At 42.8% G+C, this 22,150-nt stretch overlaps 1 protein-coding gene and 2 long non-coding RNA genes across 3 annotated transcripts in view; 1 reads left to right on the top strand and 2 right to left on the bottom strand.

Annotated features, from left to right (window-relative positions):
• thada (THADA armadillo repeat containing) overlaps positions 1 to 22,150 on the top strand; it is a 281,569-nt gene that overhangs the window by 115,863 nt on the left and 143,556 nt on the right. The window contains 1 exon segment of the mRNA XM_034184530.1: positions 12,260 to 12,349. Coding sequence (XP_034040421.1) covers positions 12,260 to 12,349 — 90 coding nt within the window.
• Positions 1,831 to 7,831, bottom strand: LOC117523108. Its single transcript, XR_004564422.1, has 3 exons — positions 7,655 to 7,831; positions 4,848 to 4,851; positions 1,831 to 1,842 (listed from the first exon to the last, which is right to left on the bottom strand). It is a non-coding gene; the product is annotated as an uncharacterized LOC117523108 (long non-coding RNA).
• LOC117523110 lies at positions 15,216 to 15,926 on the bottom strand. Its single transcript, XR_004564423.1, has 2 exons — positions 15,729 to 15,926; positions 15,216 to 15,340 (listed from the first exon to the last, which is right to left on the bottom strand). It is a non-coding gene; the product is annotated as an uncharacterized LOC117523110 (long non-coding RNA).

Here is a 22,150-nt window from a genome sequence, read left to right as displayed (position 1 = left end):
CTTCAGAGGTTCCTTGTGTACTTCCTGAATGCCACTGTGTCAAATTAATTGTTACCTATGGAGACGAAAATGACATGTATTGTGAGTAAATATCACCAATGACTTTTTGGTGCATTTCTTGGGGCATAATCCAGCAGGGAGGTGCCTCAGTGTTGTCAGACTTACTTAGCTAATGTTAAATTAAGGTTATTTGTCAATGATAACTTTTGTAGCAACATTTATCTGTTTGATGTGCACCATCATCAGTGGTAATGATAATATTGTTTGGACAAGTGGATAACTGCAGTGATCACTTCAAGTGGTTTTGTGTGCACTCATTGTTTCGCCATGGTTCCAGTGTGAGAATTTGATGACAGAAGCATGTCAGAAGCAAGTATTTTTGCCTCATTATGGAACTCTGGCAAGTGCCCACAGTTTACAAAGTTCATGAGAAACTCTGGTTATTAATTGTTGCCTTATAAAGTTGTGTAAACATTAGTAAGAAAGGAAGGAAGGGTATGCACGCTAATAGGGTCCACTCTCATGGCAAAATACCAAGCTAATTTCTGTTGCGCTTCTAGGGGAAACTTAGAAATTGTTAGGTTGTTACATGTATGCAATGGTATGACAGGATATGAATATTATGCATTGCGCCGGAAATCATGACCATTGCACTAGAGTTGGGTACCTTTCACTTTTGAACTGGTACTGGTGTCCATTTATTTGACAAGAACATGTCAGAATGCCTATGAGCTGCTGTGGTGATAACTTACTGTAATGAAGCTTTAAGCAAAGCTGGAAGTCATGGCTTTGACACCAAATGACACTTAAGCAAGACACAGTTTAATCTCGTCCTGTCTTACACCGCTCTGTGACAGCTCCCCCCCCCTTTTTTTTTTTTGGACAGCTTTCAACTTTATTTCCAACAATAACGTTATGTCACAGCTGGTTTATGACACATTGGGGCTACGCCAATGGATGCTTCAAACATTATACAGATGTCGGGGTGCAAGTCTGTTTCTACTGCAGCAGCAGTTCCTTTTCCATGCTTGAAATTTAACAGCAGTTGAGGAAAACCTGCATCCTCTGTAATGACAGCATTACTAACACAGTACAAAAATGACTAGACTTCACTCTCTTTCGTCCTCTAACTCGGGTGCGCTCTATTACTAAAATGTGGCACCACTTGATTTAGTGGGAATTGGTACTTTATAGTGTTGATGTAATTCGATTAATACCCTCAAAAGTGCCAAGTTTGGAACCCAATCCTATGTGCACTGGGAAGGCCAGTGTACTACCCTACATTAAATGGTGTCAAAAAATGTCATCACATAAACACTTCCTGACATGCGTGGTGCCCAACCATCTGCCTTTAAAAGTAGAACAACACCAGAATGGGTTACAAAGAAAATTGATGGTGTTAAAGAAACATTGAATAATCATATCCCAAACACAACAGCTCTCAGCCATGCTGCCTGATGACAGGTTTGTGTCTTTGTGGCATCTCCAAATGGACAGGTAGATAGGTGAAGTCTACCATGCTTGTACATGTCCCAGACATTATCAAAGATTGGTCTCATCTGTTGCTAAAGCTCAGCTGTCAGGCCATTAATGTGCATTATGTCAAGTTGCAATTGGTACAGAACTACAGTATATAAGCATTAAAAAATAAGTGCAGTTCTTTGTTTGGCAGTTTGTATTCTGTTGTGTGTCTGGTCTCTGTCATTGCAATGATTATATGATTGTGAGCTTTGGCAGTGGAAAATGCATTGTGACAGCTTGTCCACTCTAATAGTGGGCTGTGTGCATGTGTGTGTTCACTGATGTTTGAGTGTATACACAATTTGCTCTCACTCAGCCCAGCTTATTTCCAGAGTAGTGTAAGTTTTTGTGTTTAGAAACACCATCTTTCCTGTTCTCTGTGGTAGTTTTTCCTGTATAATTTATTCACTTACATATTGTTTGCTTGTGGATCATCCCTCAGCAAAACCCAGACTCTGACCTTGCCATGCTTTTCATCTCCACTGACGTTAATCTGATATAATTATGATAAATCTGACTGTAAACAAAGTTGACAAAATAAAGAGTAGTTTCTGCATTCAAGCCAGTGTCCAGTTTCTCTCAACTTCCCATCTTTTGACTGTGCTGTTCAACTTAAGCACCTGTCACACCGTGACTGATCGAACAAACGTATGATGAGATGATAGGAATTTTGGATATCTGTTCTTGTCTTGCAAAAATTCTTTTCCCATTTGCTAATTGCGTTCATTGTTAACTGAGGTACATCAAAACTTTGAGCGGACATCAGGCAGTGAGGTTTCCCGATGCTGACAAGTTTGTTTACCTTTTATCCTCTACTTGTTTTTTACTTTTCCGATACTCCTGTGTTTATATCCTGTGACTGCCCAATACCTCAGACTGGCCAAATGCATCGTTGTGGAGTCTGAATTCTGCATGAGCGGCGAGAGGACCCGACACAGCTACATGTAGTGTGGCTGTTTATTTAGTCTAGGTCACTGAAGAAAAACAACACAGCTGTGTGCTCTTTTTTTTTTTTTTTTTTTTTATTTGGAGGTCAGAGTGCACTCAGTAGATTTTCTTGGTGAGAAGGCACCACAGAATTGTTTGATGTTCTCACTGCTGCAGCCATTGGAAAGTTTTGAGTGTGCTCAAAACTTTAAGTGGACATCAGGTGGAGGGCTTTCCCGATGTCGACAAGTTTGTTTACCCTTTTATCCTCTGCTTGTTTTTTATTTTTCCAATACTCGTGTTTATATCCTGTGACTGTCTGATACCTCAGACTGGCCTTCTGACTGTCCAGATGCATTGGTGTGGGGTATGAATTCTGCATAAGCGGCAAGAGGACCCGACACAGCTACATGCAGTGTGGCTGTTCATTTAGTCTAGGACACTGAAGAAAAAGAACACAGCTGTGTTCTTTTTTAAAATAAAATCTGGAGGTCAGAGTGCACTGAGTAGATTCTCTTGGCGAGAAGGCACAGCAGAATTGTTTGATGTTGTCACTGTTGCAGCTGTACTTCACACCAGCACATTGAAAATGCTGTCAACACACAAACGTAGTGAGGAAGTATGACATCATGACTGCTGAGTGAGCTGGATTCTGTCATCAATTGCGTCCAGATATCAATCCAGCTCCCCCCAGCACACATATATGTATTGAACCCTGGGAAAATCATATGTTGCCTGTAGAAGTGTGACATCATCTGTCCACCAGAGCCCCAAATCCACAGGGGACTAATGGATTTTTAATTTTTGCCACTGGACACAGTATTTAAATATGTAACAAATCCATTTGCGCTGTCCGGTCACAGTGTGTCACAGCTCTATTGGACAAATTCAGTTTAGAAAATTTCTGCCAATAAGTTGTCCTTCAGCATGATGGCAAACTGTTTTCTTAACAAATATGCCACTTTGTTCAAAGGATTTGTAGAAAGTGTTTATACTATTTGAAATCAAGATAAAGTACTTTGTGAGTATGTCTGAGCCTAAAATAAATAAATAAATAAAAAAACAAGATTGGGCCTTTTTACTTGCACCTCCTTCCTTCGCTTCTCCATCATGATTCTTACGGCTTTTATCCCATGTAGTCTACTTCAGTGAGATTTCTGACCTTAACCCTGCAGGCAGCAGAGAATCATCAGGCTGAGAAACTTTAATCATTAGTGTGGTGGAGAGCTCGCATACTTCATTAAATAATAATGCACAAAAGCAGTCATATGGCAAAAATACTCCTGCATCTGCCCACAGAAGTCGTGAGCATCAAAACCTTAATTCACTGGCAGATATTTACTGTACAGGAGGTCATGTTTATCAGTTCTGTTGGTTTATTTGTAATGGAGCATCTTAACAAGACAGAGAATTCAATTTGGTGGAAACTTCAGCTATGGGCCATGCAAAAATTGAGTAGTTTTTCACGTGGATAGCACCACTATCTGGTTATGTACTGTATAATCAGCTATGTTTTTATTCATAGCTCATGAACTATGAGCTGTAGCCGCACAATATTTTTAGTCCACTTTTCCTTTGATAACAAATCTTATGGTGCAGCGTCTGGCAGGTTGTACCTGAACAAATTACTGTAAAAATTTAAACGTTTGTTCAGGTCTGCATTTTGCCGGGGCGAAGGCCCATCAGGGTGGCCTGTGACTTATGCCGTGGATCAGTTTGTCTGCTGACATTAGAAAGTCCACTTCAGTTGAGTCTTTTCAGGCAAATCTTAAAACTATCTTAAAACTTATTTTCTTCAGTTTATCATTATTTTTATTGTTGGTCTGAATTATGTCTGCTGTTTTCAATTTTTATTTCTGTATGATATGTTATATGAACCATTTTTATCTTGTTTTATTATGTCAAGCATGTATTTCTTCATGTCACTGTGAATATTTTGCCCAATCTTTGCCAGCTGTGGTGCTTAACAAGCTGGAATTTGATGTTTTGCAGTTGTGAATCTCGTGCCATCTGGCGGTCCGTGACTCACGCGAGAGGTCGGTTTCAGCAGAGTTCTGGTGTCAGGAGCTTAGCACTCACAGTGTAAACACATCTCGTGAAGTATGGACAATAAGACAACATCGGGGCACAGCAGAAGTCCGTCACAGGTGCTACACCTCCTCTAGATAACCCTCTCAACTTGTGAGAGCATATAATCATCATAATTGCCCGTGAACTTGCTAAATTAACCATCCACAGCCTCACTTTGCCATTGTTTACATGCGCTGTGAGACAGCGGAACTCTGCTGGCATCGCGGTGCATTCTGGGAAGTGCAGGCAGCCGCCAGGGGCATTATGGGAAACACTGAAACACCGAATGGTTGACTATGGCACACTATGTGCCTTCAGTTATCTTACACGTGCCTGGCACGCTGTAGTTTTACATTTAGGCAGCAAAATTCTCGGCTTTCATTCATGTACCCTAAAATTTACACACGACTAACTTCACTGTCAGGACAGCATGTACTGCTGGCTGCTAACTTGAACCAGGTCTGCTGTGTATGTGAGTGTGTTTATTTGTGCCTGTTACTCAAGAATAATTGGCAGTCTTGCCTGAAGCTGCATGTGATCTCTCCGGTCTGTGGATCCTATGCTTGGCAGTGTCGGCCTCTTCCCTTTAGGAGTGGCTTGATTTAGAGCAGCAGTTAAATAAAAACTTTATTGGCTCTGAGGCTGAATGGTGGTTGCAGCAAGTATAAAGCTTGTCATTTTATTGACAGTTGTGTATGTGTGTGGGTAAATACTTGAGCACAAAAACATCTGATCATTGCATAGTACTCAACCCACACATACATGTCATCTACTAAAATCTGACCATTGTCTTCTATCTTTCACAGGATTAGCAACCTTGATTTGTTTGTGTAAAACCATTGGAAGATAAACCTCTCTTTCTCTTCCCTCCTCCCTTCACCTTTACCCATTAAAATAGTCAGCATTAGATTTTTAGGTAATGTGGTATTGAAAGTAGTTTAAACGACAAGGGCACTCTTTGAAATGCATACCTTGCCAAAGGTCAACAATTTTCCATTTGCAGTGTTTAAATCTGATAATTTACTCACTCTGCTCCTTTAGGGGATCCACTCTAATATTTCATGATGTTAATTCCAGGTCAGGCCCATGTTTTTCAGTGAGAGAGCTTTCACACAACCCTCATTTGGTTTGAATGGGCAGGCATTGTTTGGGCCGAGGGATGTGAATGCTGTCCCAGACCACAATCTGGATTAAACAGACAATTGTTAGTGCGAACAAAAGAGCCCACTATCCTCCTCTAGATCTGCAGAAAACTCAGAGGAGTTGGAGTACCATTATGCAGACCTGGGTTCGATTCCCAATGATGCTACCTGTCCTTGAACATTGCCTTTCATTTGTATTGTCCTAGGACACTGGTCCTTTACTCATCTGTAAATGGGTCCTGGCCTTGGCTGGGGAAGTAAACTGTGATGAACAAATGTCTGGTCCAGGGGCAGTCAGAGACTCTCAAACCCTTCATGCTATAGTATCTGGGGATAAGCACCTACTTTTTTTTATCTTAGTCTTGATCACAAACCAAAACCCTCCAATTTCTCACTCAGCTTTTCAAGGCCTGTAATCAAGCTATCCATTGATTCTGCAAAGATCACAGAATTGTCCATGAATCAAGGTCTATAAACCTTTCCTTGTCAACAACAGCACTTAAGTCACTGGTTTCCATAACCTCATCCCAACATTCAGTCCATGGAAGCATTGAACAGTGTAGGAGCCAGAACATATCCTGATGAACACCCATTTTCACTGGGGAAAAACTCAGTCTCTGCCTCCACTCTGTACCTTACTTTTTCTCTGTATAGTCTGGCTGTAATGACAGACAAGTTCTTGGAGATCCCGCAAATTCTCGTGATGGCCCAGAAAACAGCCCAATCAACTAAATCAAATGCTTTGCAAAAATCAGTATAGGCTGCAAATCAACACTGGAGGTATTCACGCTTGCATTGTGTGTTAGAGCTAAAATATGGTCAATGGTTGGCTTCTTGGGCAGAAAGCCAGACTGTTCAGACTGCTGAGCAGCAAGTAGGTAGAACTGAATCCTAGTCAGAATATTATTTGCAAAGTTCTTCCCTGGCACAGAGAGCAGCGTAATCCCTCTATAATTGATAGAAGTTATGCAGTCACCCTTTCTTTTCCAGATTGGGACTAGTTTTTTCTTCTACTTTGTAGGGTGATACCTGTCTCCCATATTGAATCAGAGATTGTTTGCAATGCCAGGTGAGCAGCAGCTCCACACACATGAAGAAGCTTAGCTCCAATTCCACAGATCCTTGGAGCATTCTCCACTCTCAGCTGTCCCCCTGCCTTTGCAGTCTCAATAACATTTGGTATTTCACAGTAAAGTGGAGAATCAGCCACAAGATCCCTGATGATGGAGATGTTTAATATCTCATATCTCAGCCTAATGCAACTGCTCAAAGTAGCTGGCTCAACGTGACAGTACAGCAGAGGCATGTGTCAGCACTGAAATGTCTTCTGCAGCAACTGCAGTGGGATGAGATGTAGATGTGGATGAAAAAAAGTATTTTAAGGCCTCTGTAAGCATGTCAAGGGCCACTAGACACTAGATACCAGGGTCCAGCAACTTGTAGTCGAAATTATTTTTTTGCTAAATCAAGGAGGATTGATCCATTTTCACCTCAGTTACCAGATCCATGCCTACCAATACAGTCCTCATAGTCAACCCTGTCAGTGACAGTGGTTGTGTTGAAATCACCCATGGCCACTAAATTATCAAATCTGTGGCATCCAGCAATCACAGAGTGAAGTTGTGAATAAAAGGTCTCCCTCACTGAGACATCAATCACTGCACTTGGAACATAGATTGAGAAAACAGACACAACACCCAGTGAGTGTCAGAGTCTGAGCCTTGTGTTATGGTCACTGACAAGGGTGACATCCGACACCATTGGAAGGAGCTGGTCTGTCACAGCAAGTGCCACTTCCTCCATATGCTGACTGTTGGGTGCAACAACACACAAAGTAGGTGTATCCACCCATAGAGAGTGTGAAATCATTTGTGATTTGGGCGTTTGGACTTATGTCAGGACGTTTTGGCAAAGTACTGTGTTGTTGTTCAATTTGTCATTCTCACTCAAAACAGAATAGACTGTTGATTCTGAGTGCGCATGCGCAGCGGTACGTAAATGTCACGGGACTAAGTGTGAACTCCCAACTCTGTTACCATCGTGGGGGGCAAAGCATTAAATGCATATGACCGGCTAAGGAGGACCTGATGCCCTCTACAGCGTGGATACCCGATGGGTCAGGCCAGACCGGTCATGTCAGCACAGTACTCAGCCGCTTAAAAACCTTTTTTGTTTTGTTTTTGTTTTGGGGGGGGGGGGGTTGGATCGTTAATGAGATTTATGTTCATCCTGAGCAGAAAGCTGAATGACAGATTGCTGTGAACACTGATTTTGAATAAATGGAGAACTGTGACACTAATAAAGCTTTTTTAGATTTTAAAATAAGTGATTTTTTTCCTCTTGGTAATCTTGCAAAAGTAACAGCAGGATGGAAAATGCAACCAGAGCACAGTATTACACTGAGACGCTTCTTAGAAACACTGCATTTATTCACAAACAGTTTCCGCAATAATGAATTAAAGTATTTCAAAAATGAGGTCTTATTTGGACACCAGTGTGTCTGTGATGATGGATCCAGATGAATGGAAGAAGTGACCGTCTTGGCACCACTATCCATTCTGTTTGTACCTAGCCTATTTTTTATCATTCAAAGGTTGTCACGTGAATTATCGTATCGTCGGCTGCCATAGTCGGTCAGACTGAGAGCCGTCCTGCATCACGATAGATTACTGAAGGTGATCAGGAATCAGCATGAAATTTGTGGAAAAACTGTGCGAGAATGTGAAAGGTGATATTCTACAGTATGACCTCTTTAATAACTATCTTATTGGATCCAAGACCATTTTATTTTTAAATCTATCCATTGAACATTACAATCTGGATGACAAACTATGAACCAAACATTTTAAACTGTTTTAAACCTGTCGGAGCTCCACGCTGTTACTTGACGATCGTTACGCCGGACAGAGCCCGAATGTTGTAAAAGCACAAACCCCGAACATTTGAGATTTAACAGTGACAGATATTAAAGCAGTTTACTTTAGTTTGAAAAGAATTTAACATATATCTTACCTGCATGTGTGGCAGAGCAGCAGGAAACATGAACGAGTAAACCGTGCTCTGTGGATGTGCTGAAATGTTACTTGTTTTCCGTTTGGCCTTCACGATCTGTGACACTTTTTCTCTGACCCAGCAACAAACAAACTGGCTACAGACATCCAAGTTTTTAGAATTTTTCGAGTCCTCTGAGAGGTTCAGGTGAAAATAATAAATAATTCGCAATGTCTATGTACATAACACCAGGCAGATGAGGGATTTCACACGAGCTTCATCACCAGTTAACTTCATCTCATGCTTCACGGAGACCTCCGAGCGCAGAGAGCGCACTCTGATCAAGTTCACCTGCATACAGTGTGTCTTTTACTGTTTCTTAACACCCGAAAAACATTGAGTTGGTGTTTTTTTTTTCTTTGATTATGATTACTTGAGCAATATGTTTGAATGTTTTTGATGAATGAATGGAACGTTGCGTTTTTATAACGTTCTACAATCTGCCTGAGAACACTGAAAGGTCTTCTGTTTTTCTGGCTTTCCTCACAAACGCAGCTATCATTTGTGCAAAGTACGTTTCCATCAAGACATTAAATATAGTTTCACACAACCTATTTTTATTGTTGTAATATTGAATGAAGACAAAAAAAAATGTGCACACTGTGTACAGGATTACCACTGACAGGGGAAATGTTATTTATTAAATATTGTCTTATTTTTCTCATTGTCCCATCTGGGACACATTTAAGGGACTTTGTCCACCTTTCTTTGGGCAGGTTGTGTACATTTGTCACAGTGTTATGCATAGATTCAGTCATGTCCATGTAGTTCCACGAAGCCTGCTTGTCCGCATTAAAAGGCGCTGCTCCACGCGGTGTTCTGCATGAGCGACATGCAGAGTACTCAGTGCGTATGTGCCAAACAATGTAACAGTCTATTGGCATGGCTTACTGGATTATTTGCACTCTTCTCCTGTTCTCTTGGTAGCAACAACATAATTTTCACATAAGGTTGCTCATGTATAAAATTGGAACATGTCTTACTTGTTTCATGTTAGGTTATAGTCATACCATAATAACAATATTACACCAGCAGTGAAGTAAACAGAAATACAGAAATCCATTTTACTCCATTGATTCAGACTAATAGTCTTGGAAATAGCAACACACCATCAGATGCATGCATGTCCATCGACAAAACAATCAACTGTACATTTGAGGAGGTGCAATGCATGACTGCCAATAACAAGATGTGTGTGTATATCTGTGTAAAGATATTGGGTGTGCTCAAATGAGTGCCGTGTAAAAAATAACATGAAACATGAAAAGTTTTTTTTTTATTTTGCGATTATATACACACACACACACACACACACACACACACACACAAAAAACTAAGCTATTGCATGTACGTAAATATTCACACCCTTTGCTCATTACTTTGTTGATGCACCTTTGGTAGCAATTACAGCCTCAAGTCTTCTTGAATACGATTCCACAAGATTGCACACCTATCTTTGGGCAGTTTTGCCCATTCCTTTGCAGCGCCTCTCAAGCTACATTAGCTTGGATGGGGAGTGTCAGTGCACAGCCATTTTCAGATATCTCCAGAGATGTTCAGTCAGATTTAGTTCTGGACTCTGGCCACTCGGGACATTCACAGAGTTGTCCTGAAGCTCCTCCTTTGATATCTTGGCTGTGTTCTTAGGGTCATTGTCCTGCTGAAAGATGAACCGTCGCTCCAGTCTGAGGTCAAGAGCGCTCTGCAGCAGGTTTTTATCCAGGGTGTCTCTGTACATTGCTGCATCCATCTTTCCTTTTTAGCCTCATTACCTCCCATCTGGATTATTGTAACTCTCTTCTTTTGAATCTCCCACAAAAATCCCTCCATAAACTTCAACTGGTCCACAATTGAGCTGCCTGTATCATAACTCGCACACCCTTGATTCAGCATATCACTCCCGTCCTCCAATAGCTCCACTGGCTTCTGGTTCAGTTTTGTATTCATTTCAGAATCCTCCTGTTAACATTCAAGGCCATACACAACCTTGCTCCCCCATATCAGTCCGACCTCCATGTTCCCACTCCCTTCCGCTCCCTTCGATCCTCATCCTCCATTCACCTGTCTGTCCACTCTGCCCGTCTCACTACCATGGGGAGCATAGCATTCAGCCGCTCTTCTCCCCATCTCTGGAATTCATTACCATCCCAAATCAGAAACATTGATTAATTTCCCCTTTTCAAATCACAACTCAAAACACATCTGTTTATGACTGCTTATTCCTCTTGATGCATATTGCTCTGTCTATTTTACTGATTTTATTGTTGTTTCTTCTTTTTTTTTTTCACTGTACAGTGTCCTTGAGTGTCAAGAAAGGTGCCTTTTAAATGGAATGTATTATTATTATTATTATTTCCCTCAATCCTGACTAGTCTCTCAGTTCCTGCCACTGAAAAACATCCCCACAGCATGATGCTGCCACCACCATGCTTCACTGTGGGAATTGTGCCTGGTTTCCTCCAAACATGATGCCTGGCATTCGCGCCAAAGAGTTTAATCGTTGTCTCATCAGACCAGAGAATTTTGTTTCTCATGGTCTGAGAGTCCTTCAGCTGCCTTTTGGCAAACTCCAGGCGGGCTGCCATGGGCCTTTTATTAAGGAGAGGCTTCCGTCTGGCCACTCTACCATACAGGCCTGATGGGTGGATTGCTGCAGAGATGGTTGTCCTTCTGGAAGGTTCTCCTTTCTCCACAGAGGAATGCTGGAGCTCTGACAGAGTGACCATCAGGTTCTTGGTCACCTCCCTGACTAAGGCCCTTCTCCCCAGTCACTCAGTTTAGACTGGCAGCCAGTTCTAGGAAGAGTTCTGGTGGATCCAAACTTCTTAGATTTATGGATGATGAAGGCCACCATGCTCATTGGGACCTTCAAAGCAGCAGAAATGTTTCTGAACCCTTCCCCAGATTTGTGCCTTAAGACAATCCTGTCTCTGAGGTCTACAGACTATTCATTTGACTTCATGCTTTGTTTGTGCTGACATGCACTGTCAACTGTGGGTCCTTATATGTATACAGGTGTGTGTCTTTCCAAATCATGTCCCCAGGTGGACTCCACTGTAGAAACATCTCAAGGCTGATCAGTGGAACCAAGATGCGCCTAAGCTTAGTTTTAAGCTTCATGACAAAGGCTGTGAAAACGTCTGTACATGTAATCTCTTAGTGTTTTTTTTTTTAATTTGCAACAATCTCAAACTTTTTTCACATTATCATTATGGGGTATTGTGTGTAGACGTTTGAGGAAAAAATAAATTTCATCCATTTTGCAATAATATAACAAAATGTGGCAAAAGTGAAGCACTGTGAACACTTTCGAGCTGTATTATATGCTGATGGTGCAAAATGAATAATCTATGTGTTACAACACATTTGACTTTAAAAATGTTTGTTGTAGTACAATAAAGTGGTTAATATTGAGTTACTGAGAGCAATTCACTTTTTTTTTGTATATTCTCAAATCACAGGGCTTTTGTCTTAAATTCTCAGTGATATGTGTTATAGTTATGTACTCACTTTCTCTCTTTATATGTGTTTTTTTTTTTTTACCTTAGGATGACCGGTCGAGAGTTTTTCACTCGGTTCCCAGCACTTTACCCCTTCCTTTTGCACCAGCTTGAGGAGGCCGCTGCCTCAGTGGAAGGGTGAGGTGGTCCTTAATCCACACACACGTACACCACTATACCATGAATTTTCACACTTTTTCAAATCCTTTTATAGGTTCACCTTCACTATTACACCATGTGACAGGATTTTGTTTTGTTGAGCATAGCCAGACTTTGGGGCTTGTGTAGCAGTGACTCTTTTACCACAATCTTGTTTCATTGCTTTTTTTAATGTAAATGTTGAGCCTGGCCTGAAATATATACTCTAAATTTTTGGGCAGTTTCAGTCAAATGAGCAGAACCAGACATTTAATCTATTTTGGTATATTTTTGTTTTCATCCTGATGAACTAATTTTTAGTAAATGCACAGAAACATGTCTTTTCTGTGAAGAATTTGTTTGAACAGTGTGAGGTTGGATAGTTTATGCTTTTGCAGGGGTACACAGCCTGAATGTCTGTCTAGCTTTTTTTTTTTTTTTTTTTTTTTGCAGTGGGGAGTAAAAGCCAATGAACCGCAGTGGACTTAACTTTGTCAGCTCAGCCCAAACTCCTTAAAAAAAAAAAAAAAGCATTTAAGTGATCCAGCTGCTCCCCCGACACTGTTATCTTAATATGGATCCAATTAATTGAATGCAATTTCAGACCAGCTCATGATTCGCCTCACTCCCTTTGACATTTGGAAAGTTCCCACAGAACCAGAACTCGTCTGTCTAACTTCCTCCATCATCACAGTTTATTGCGCCACCCAAACAGACCAAATTGTATCAAAACACAGAAGGGTATAACGTAAAAGAGATGTTGCTAGCAGTTTAAACCAGATTGTGAAGCATAAGCATAAGCTACACATACTTTCTCACAATTGATGACACTGTTCAAAAGATAGTAGAAATGCAGTTTTAAATGTAATGTTTTTCATCTGGTCCAGGCAAAGTTTTATCATTTCTGCTTGACGTGGAGAATAAACACAAGGGTAGCAGTTGTCAGACTTAGGGTTAGGCTTAAGGTGAAGCACTGTGAATACTTTCCTGATGCACTGTATTTCTGGGGTGGGTGCAACACTGTTCGCAAATGAAAGCCAATGGTAACCCAAACAACATACTTTTTTCACAAACATGAATTTTTAGCATGAGTCAGAACCACTGGCTCAAAATGTCAACATGCATCAAGTGTGTTATTTTCAAAAAATAAAAATAAAATAAAATCAAAATAGCAACACAGAAAGGATGCAGTAGGGACCCACAGCCTTGTTTGAACCCCTGCGTGATATCATGGGATTTGACCACCTGTTCACTCGAGGCAACCATGTTGTCACCGTTTCGCTGTGTTACGGTGATTGTCATTGGCCAATTCCTTGTAATCACTAGAACAATTGGTTAGTTGTGTTGGGGCTTAGCAACTACTTTTAACATGTAAACAATGAATTAAAAATCAAAATTACTCATTAATATACCCAGATATTGCAAGTGAAAAGTAACTGAACATTTTCTGTTATATTCTCATGCCCACCATTTTCATAGGTCACGCAAAATGACAATATATTGAGACGGCTGGGTGTCTACTGTCTGTGCCCTTAGAAAAGGCACTTAGGGCCTGCTTTATTAAAGGCTTGCATGTGTAAAAATGTGCTCAACCACCATTGCATTCGCAAATACATCTGCATGCTGAGTAAGTAAGTGAGTAGGATTGCGTCTTTCAAATGCGCAAAATAGCACGTATTGTCCATTTGGTACATTTGCCTTCATGAATGTACAGTTTGAGGTTTGTCCACCCGAGTGCACAAAATTGTGGGAGAACACATGCAAATGGGTGATGTTTGCACACGCAACACGATTTATCAAGGTGACATTTTGGATGATCTGTTAGGACATTTCACCACACAGCAAGCCATATTATTCTATAAAGACCAAACCATTAAGATTTTTTTTTTGTATCAGGCTGTAAACATGTTTATTTCTGCTCTAAAGTTGGACATTTTAACATGGAATTGAATGGGAACATACTTGCTTTTGGAGACAGTCTCAAGTGGCCACTCAAGGAACCACAACCTTTTCTTCTTATGGGTAGGCCTCATCTAACACCATTGACGCTTACCACATGGCATTAACTGATTACACTTGACCGAGTGCTCTTACAGAACGTGGTTCCAACAAAGAGGCTGCACAGAATTTCAAGAACAATAAAATAAATAATTGTATACATGAGTTAAAACAAACATATAAAACCAATCAAGAGTTATGAATGTAACTACGGGTCCATGAATTCTGGATGACTGCCAGAGGGTGGTTTTTTCCCACACACATGCGCAGAGGTCGAGATCTTACACCAACAAAGTCACATTAGTGGGCATGACCTGGGTGACATCAGCAACAATATAAAGACTGTGTCACCCAGCATCCGGTTATTTTGGAATCTATTGCCTAGACTCCGAGTGACAACCAACTCTGGTGTTCATCCGGAATTCATACAACCATAGTTACATACGTAACTCTCGTTCCTCCTGACTGCCAGAGGGTGGTGCTTATCATCTGGATGACCTCATTCCAACAAGGTCATGAGGATTGTACTTATCTAACCTCAGTTGCTGTTCGAAGAGGCCAATAATACAGCTGTCGTCATAGGATGAGAAGTAGCCACATTAACTCTGGAGAAGCGGATGAAAGTACAGGAGGAAGCCCACATTGCTGTGGGCGGCACAGATGTCGCTCAATGGAACACCACTCAGGGCAGCCCAGGAAGTGGATCTGCCCAGGTTAAATGAAATCTCACTGGAGCAGGTTGACGGTTGCTGGTCCTATAAATAATATAGCTTCAACAATCCAATGTGACCATCTTTGGTTAGACAAGGCACAGCCCTTCCTGTGCTCCCACAGCAGACAAACAGCATCAGTTCTGCGGAACTCAGCTGTCAATTCAACATAATGTCTAAGTGCATGAACAGGACACAACAGACTAGAATTAGTCTCTGCACCAGATTGTGGGGCAAAGACAGCCATGGTAACAGGCTGGTTAACATGAAAAGCCAAACCTCACTTTGGTAGAAAGGAAGGGTTCGGCCATAGTGTAACCCCTGACCCATCAGAATTCCACTGCACACAGTTCTCAGTGATTGACAAGGCACGGAGCTCGCCAACACGTTTTGCAGATGACATTGCAAGGAGGAATGTAGTTTTAACAGACATCCATCTGAGGTCACCGCCTCCCAGTGGCTCAAACGGCGGAGAGTATAAACCCTCTAGGACCAAAGGAAGATCCCAAGATAGCACATGTACAACCCTTGGAGGCCGCTGCCAGAGAGCATCTTTTACAACACAGCATATCAAAGAGTGCAACCCTGTTGACTGACCATCCACCATAATGTGCTGAGTAGAGAAAGCAGCAACATGGACCTTAATAACAGAAACAGAAAGACTATCAAACAATGTTTGAAGATAGCTAAGCAGCACTGGCACAGAGCAGCGCTGTGGGTCTACACCCTGCGTACTGTGACAATGGTTAAAAAGCTTCCATCTATTGTCATATAATGCCCTAGTGGAAGATGCACGGGCATTCAGTACAGTCTGGACAACAGCTTGATCACAAGAGTTCAGCATGGAGTCTGGCCCTTCAGGGGCCACACATACAACCGAAGATGTACTCTGTTGTTGTTGTTGTCGTCCATTCGGCTGCTTCCATTTTGTGGTGGGGTTTGCCACAGCAGATACAGCCAGATCCGCATTGGTAGTTGGCACAAGTTTTGCGCCGGATGCCCTTCCTGACGCAACTCCAGTTTTACCTGGAGAAACACACACAGCCACTGGTGTTCCAAAGAGGTCTCCCATCCAAGTAGTAACCAGATTCCGCACTGCTTAGCTTCTGAGATCTGATGGGATCAGGCTTACACAGAGCAGATCGGCCGCGCTGAAGATGTACTCGGTGAGGATGCCAAATGCCCCCCCCCCCAACTGTGATTAAAGGTCCCTCCTGAGGGAGAGCCCACGACCCCCACTGAGGAGCATCAGAATCATGGGGAACCATGTCCTGCTCGGCCATTATGGGGCTACCATGTGTGATTGCTCATACATATCCTGTGTAGTGTGACCATGATAAACAGAAGAGGAGGAAATGCATATAGGAGACAGCCCGGTCAAGAGTGAGTCAGAGCATCTTTGCCCAAGGGGCTGTTCGGTTCTGAGAGAGAGAACCACAGGTGACAGTGTGTCATTTGGTTTGAGGCAAACAGATCGACTTCCGACTTGCCATACCGCTCCCAGAGCATCTCAACCACATCCGGGTTCAGTCACCACTCGCCCAGTGGCGGTTTCTGTTGTGAGAGCAAATCTGTAGCATAGTTTTGCAGCATAGTTTTGCACCCCCAGCAGATGCACAGCTCTGAGACTTGGCAAGCAAGCAAAACCCACTGGAGGAGCTTCTGGGCTTCTTTCAGGGAATGAACAGATCTGGTGCCCCTTGATGGTTTATATGGTAGAGTGTTGGTGTGTTGTCCAACCGAACAAGCACGTGTCCCCTCTAAGGCAGAGGAGAAATGCCTCAGAGCTAGCCGGACAGCCTACTCTGAGGCATCTAGCACATTGATGTGCTGAAACCTCTCCCAAGGGCACCAGACACTCCTAACCATTCTGTGGGTCCACACTGCACCCCAACTGGAAAGTGAGGCATCTGTTAGAACGACCTCCTGGTGGGATGCCAGAGAGCCCAGAGAAACACCACGTGTCACGAACTCCCTGTCTTCCCAGGGCCAAAGATGTCGAAGGCACCGGCAAACTCTCATCACCAGTGAGTCGATTGCAATGCCAATAAAAAGCCACCTGGTGGCTTGGAGTCAAGGAGCTCATTGCGAAATTCATAAAGAGCCCTACCTGTGACATGTGGTTCAGTAGGGTCAAAATGTCATCAAGTGCTTTCTCCCGGCTTGGTGCGCACACAAGCCAGTTGTCCACTGGGATATGAAAATAGCCATCCTTCAGGTCCATACTGGTAAACCAGTTCCCCTGCCAAATTGCCTGGAGAACGTGCTTTGTGCAGAGCATGCAAAAATGCAGCACATTCACGTATTGATTTAAATCTCTGAAGTAGAGAATCAGACAAACCCACCATTCTTTTTTGGACCTAGAAAGTAAATTTATCCCATTCAGCTTGGGGGACGACAATTAAACTGAATATTGTAGCCCCTGACCAATGTGGAAACCACCCACTGGTCTGAGACCAAGGCCTGCTACCAGTTGAGCTGTTAACAGGAAAAAATATCAGTGGCCTCGGACTGGCCGTCAAACCCGACTGCTGCGGCCCATTGATTATTTCAAGGGGTGACAGCTCTGTCGGTCCCGCTGGTCATTTCTTTGTGGCTTGTCCTGCAGACCTTAGTGGTAACAAGTTAAGCCACCATTCGTTTAATCTTACTAAGCAGGTGTACTCACCATGAGCGGTAGCCTAGAAATGGTTGTCTTGCAGTCTCTGCAGGGCACGTATGCACAGCTCCAACCAAAAAGGTTAGGATGCTCCGACAAGTCAAGCAATCCGAAATAATTTGACCTTCTGCCCTCATGCGAGAGATGGAAAAAGAACCGGAGGCTGGGTGACACTGTCTTATATGTTGTTTGCTGATGTCACCCAGATCACGCCCACTAATGTGACTTTGTTGGTATAAGTTGACCTCGCACATGCACACGTGGGATAATCCAGGTGCTAAGCACCACCCTCTGGCGGTCAAGAGGAATGCAATGGAACTCTTATTTCAGATAGTTAATTCTTGTATTATCCATGGTGTTTTAGGAAACAGGTGAGTAATTGCATTCTGGCGGTGGAATGTGAAGAGAAGTTTTTTCTTAATTGCCAGCACATGAACATGCTCCGTTGTGGCAGAACTCATGCGTAATGAAGCTCGGTGAGCTCAAAGAGCATACTGCAAGTGAATGTAGTCCTGAGCTACCATTATCAGAAGACAAAAGAATGGGTCACAGTAAGAAATTATTTTTATTTTTGTTCACAGTGAGTACGGTGGATACTCGGAACAACTGCCAGAGGACATGGCAACAGCACAGAGTGTAATCAGTTTTAAAAATGGATTAGACAATTGATGAATTGTGCTGGTGCCACACATTCCTGCATCCACTACACCACAGGATCACCTTAAGTTCTGGATGGTAACCACCCAGGCAGACAACCAATCCATACCCACTTTTCAAACACAACACTTTACCTGTTGCACCCATGTGTAATGTGGGTGTTCTCTGGGTCTGATCCAAGATGCAGGTGCCTCACTGAAGATGATGTCGTAGCTGACATTCCTTCACAATACAATTGATGTTCCTGTTCTGCATTCTTCTTCTTCTTTGTCTTTCGGCTGTTCCCGTTAGGGGTCGCCACAGCAGATCAATTGTTTCCATCTCACCCTGTCCTCTGTATCTTCCTCTGTCACACCAACCACCTGCATGTCCTCCCTCAGCACATCCATAAACCTCCTCTTTGGCCTCCCTCTTCTCCTCCTGCCTGGTGGCTCCATCCTCAGCATCCTTCTTCCTATATACCCTGGGCCCCTCCTCTGCACATGTCCAAACCATCTCAATCTCGACTCTCTGACTTTGTCTCCAAACCGTCCCACCTGAGCTGTCCCTCTATGTTCATTCCTAATCTTGTCCCTTCTTGTCACCCCCAAAGAGAATCTCAACATCTTCAGCTCTGCCACCTCTAGCTTTGCCACCTGTCTTTTGTTAGTGCCACCGTCTCTAAACCGTACAACATAGCTGGTCTCACTACTGTCTTGTAAACTTTCCCCTTCACTCTTGCTGATATTCTTCTGTCAAAAATCACTCCTGCCACCTTTCTCCACCCACTCCACCCTGCCTGCACGCTCTTCTTCACCTCTCTACCACACTCTCCATTACTTTGAACAGTTGACCCCAAATATTTAAACTCATCTACTTTCACCACTTCTACTCCTTGTAACTGCACTATTCCACTGGGCTCCCTCCCATTCACACACATGTACTCAGTCTTGCTTCTACTGACTTTCATTCCCCTTCTCTCCAAAGCATATGTCCACCTTTCCATACTAGACTCAACTTGCTCTCTACTCTCACTACAGATCACCATGTCATCTGCAAACATCATAGTCCATGGGGACTCCTGTTTGATCTCATCCGTCAACCTGTCCATCACCATTGAAAACAAGAAAGGACTCAGAGCTGATCCTTGGTGTAATTCCACCTCCACCTTGAATGAGTCTATCATTCCGACTGTGCATGTCACTGCTGTCACACTATTCTTGTACATGTCCTGCACTACCCTAACATACTTCTCTGCCACTCCAGACTTCCTCATACAATACCACAGCTCTTCTCTTGGCACCCTGTCATAACCTTTTTCTAAGTCCACAAACACACAATGTAACTCTTTCTGGCCTTCTCTGTACTTCTCCAACAGTATTCTCAGAGCAAACATTGCATCTTCACCTGTTTTCTAAGCCTAGCTTCTACTACTCTTTCCCATAACTTCATGCTGTGCCTGGTCAACTTTATGCCTCTGTAGTTACTGCAGCTCTGCACATCACCCTTGTTCTTGAAAATAGGAACCAGCACACTTCATCTCCACTCCTCAGGCATCCTCTCACTTTCCAAGATTTTATTAAACAATCTGGTTAGAAACTCTACTGCCATCTCTTCTAGACATTTCCATGCCTCCACTGGAATGTCATCTGGACCAACTGCCTTTCCACTCTTCATCCTCTTCATAGCAGCCCTCGCTTCTTCCTTACTATTCTCTGGTACTTCCTGATTTACTCTCACCACATCACCTAGCCTTTTCTCTTGCTCATTTTCTTTATTCATCAGCTCTTCAAAATATTCCCTCCACCTTCTCAGCACACACTCCTCACTTGTCAGCACATTACCATGTGAATCCTTTACCACCCTAACCTGCTGCACATCCTTTCCAGCTCTGTCCCTTTGTCTGGCCAATCGTACAAGTCCTTTTCTCCTTCCTTACTATTCAACGTCTTGTACAGCTCGCAATATGCCTTTTCCTTCGTTTTTGCCACTTCTCTTTTTGCCTTACACCGCATCTCCTTGTACTCCTGTCTACTTTATTCATCTCTCCGACTATCCCAAAACGTTTTCGCCAACCTCTTTCTCCTCATGCTTTCCTGGACCGCTTCATTCCACCACCAAGTCTCCTTGTCTTCCTTCCACTGTCCAGATGTCATACCCAGTACTGTCCTAGCTGCCTCCCTCACCACATCTGCAGTACTTTTCCAGTTGTCCAAAGTTGCTTCCCCTCCAACCAGTGCTTCTCTCACCTGCTCGGTAAATTTCACAGAACAGTCTTCCTCCTTCAGCTTCCACCATCTGATCCTTTGTTGAGCTCTCACTCTCTTCTTCTTCTTTACCTCTAAAGTCATCCTACAAACAACCATCCTGTGCTGTCTAACGACACTCTCTCCTGCCACCACCTTACAGTCTCTGATTTCTTTTAGCTTGCATCTCCTATAAAGAATGTCATCCACCTGTGTGCACCTTCCTCCACTCTTATATGTTACCCTGTGCTCCTCCGTTTTCTTAAAGTAGGTATTCACCACAGCCATTTCCATCCTTTTTGCAAAATCAACTGCCATCTGTCCTTCTCCATTCCTGTCCTTGATACCATATCTACCCATTACTTCCTCATCACCTCTGTTCCCTTCACCAACATGCCCATTGAAGTCTGCTCCTATCACCACTCTTTCATACTTGGGCACACTCTGCACCACCTCATCTAACACACTCCAGAAATCTTCTTTCTCCTTTGTCTCACAACCTACCTGTGGGGCATATGCACTGATGATATTCATCATCACCCCTTCAATTTCCAACTTCACACTCATCACCCTGTCAGACCCTCGCTTAACCTCCAACACACTTTTAACATACTCTTCCTTTAAAATGACCCCAACACCATTTCTCTTCCTGTCCTCACCATGGTACAACAATTTGTACCCACCGCCGATGCTCCTGCTCTTACTTCCCTTCCACTTGGTCTCTTGCACACACAGTGGGCCTCATTTATCAAATGAACGTACGGCAGAAAATGTGCGTTCGACCATTTTTACGCAGACTTCAGTATTTATCAATTTGGATGTGAGCGGAGGCTAAGACGAATCTCATGACAGAGCTCTGGTCTGGTCTGAGCTTGTGTACGCAAATCTGAGTCTGTGGATCTGCGGCGCAGCACTACAAAATCTGTCTGAGTCTGAAAATAATTATGAAACAAACCTCAGCTGTCATCCAAGCATAAGCAGCCACATATTCAGAACAGATCAAAACGGATTCTTGTAATGGATTAAACAAAATTAATTTAAAAAAGCCCATGTTTGTAATGATACTGCTTCCTTTGTAAAATAAAAAATACATATGCTAACTAGCCTAAACATGACAACTAATCATTGCACATTAAAATGCCTAATGCTGCGCTTAAGTGCCACAACATGTTTTTTCGTGGCTAGCTTTAAATCGGACCACTTTTTTTTTTACCTAAATGCAAAGAATTCTCAATCAATTAGCAGGCATAAGCTTTTAACTGTGGGTGCATAAAAGATTGATTCAAAATCATTAGGCATAGGTTAAGTCAAAGAATTCTTCAAACCTCAGCCAGAGTCCGTTCCTCTGCGGCAACGCTGTTGACCACCTCCGTTACACTCTTCCACACGGCATTTTTATGAGCGCCTTTGACTCCACTTTTCAGACTGCCAAATAGTACAAGTTTATTTTTCTCCACCTCAGATGTTAGGATGCCGATTTCCATCTCCGAAAAGTTTTTCTTCTTCCCAGTGCTTCTTCTCTCCATGTTGAGCTCAGTGGGCGAGGCTTCCG

This window comes from Thalassophryne amazonica, chromosome 13 (assembly GCF_902500255.1).
Source record: "Thalassophryne amazonica chromosome 13, fThaAma1.1, whole genome shotgun sequence".
NCBI lineage: Eukaryota > Metazoa > Chordata > Actinopteri > Batrachoidiformes > Batrachoididae > Thalassophryne > Thalassophryne amazonica.
Note: the sequence above shows the minus strand (reverse complement) of the source record. Positions and strands in the feature narration are given on the sequence as shown.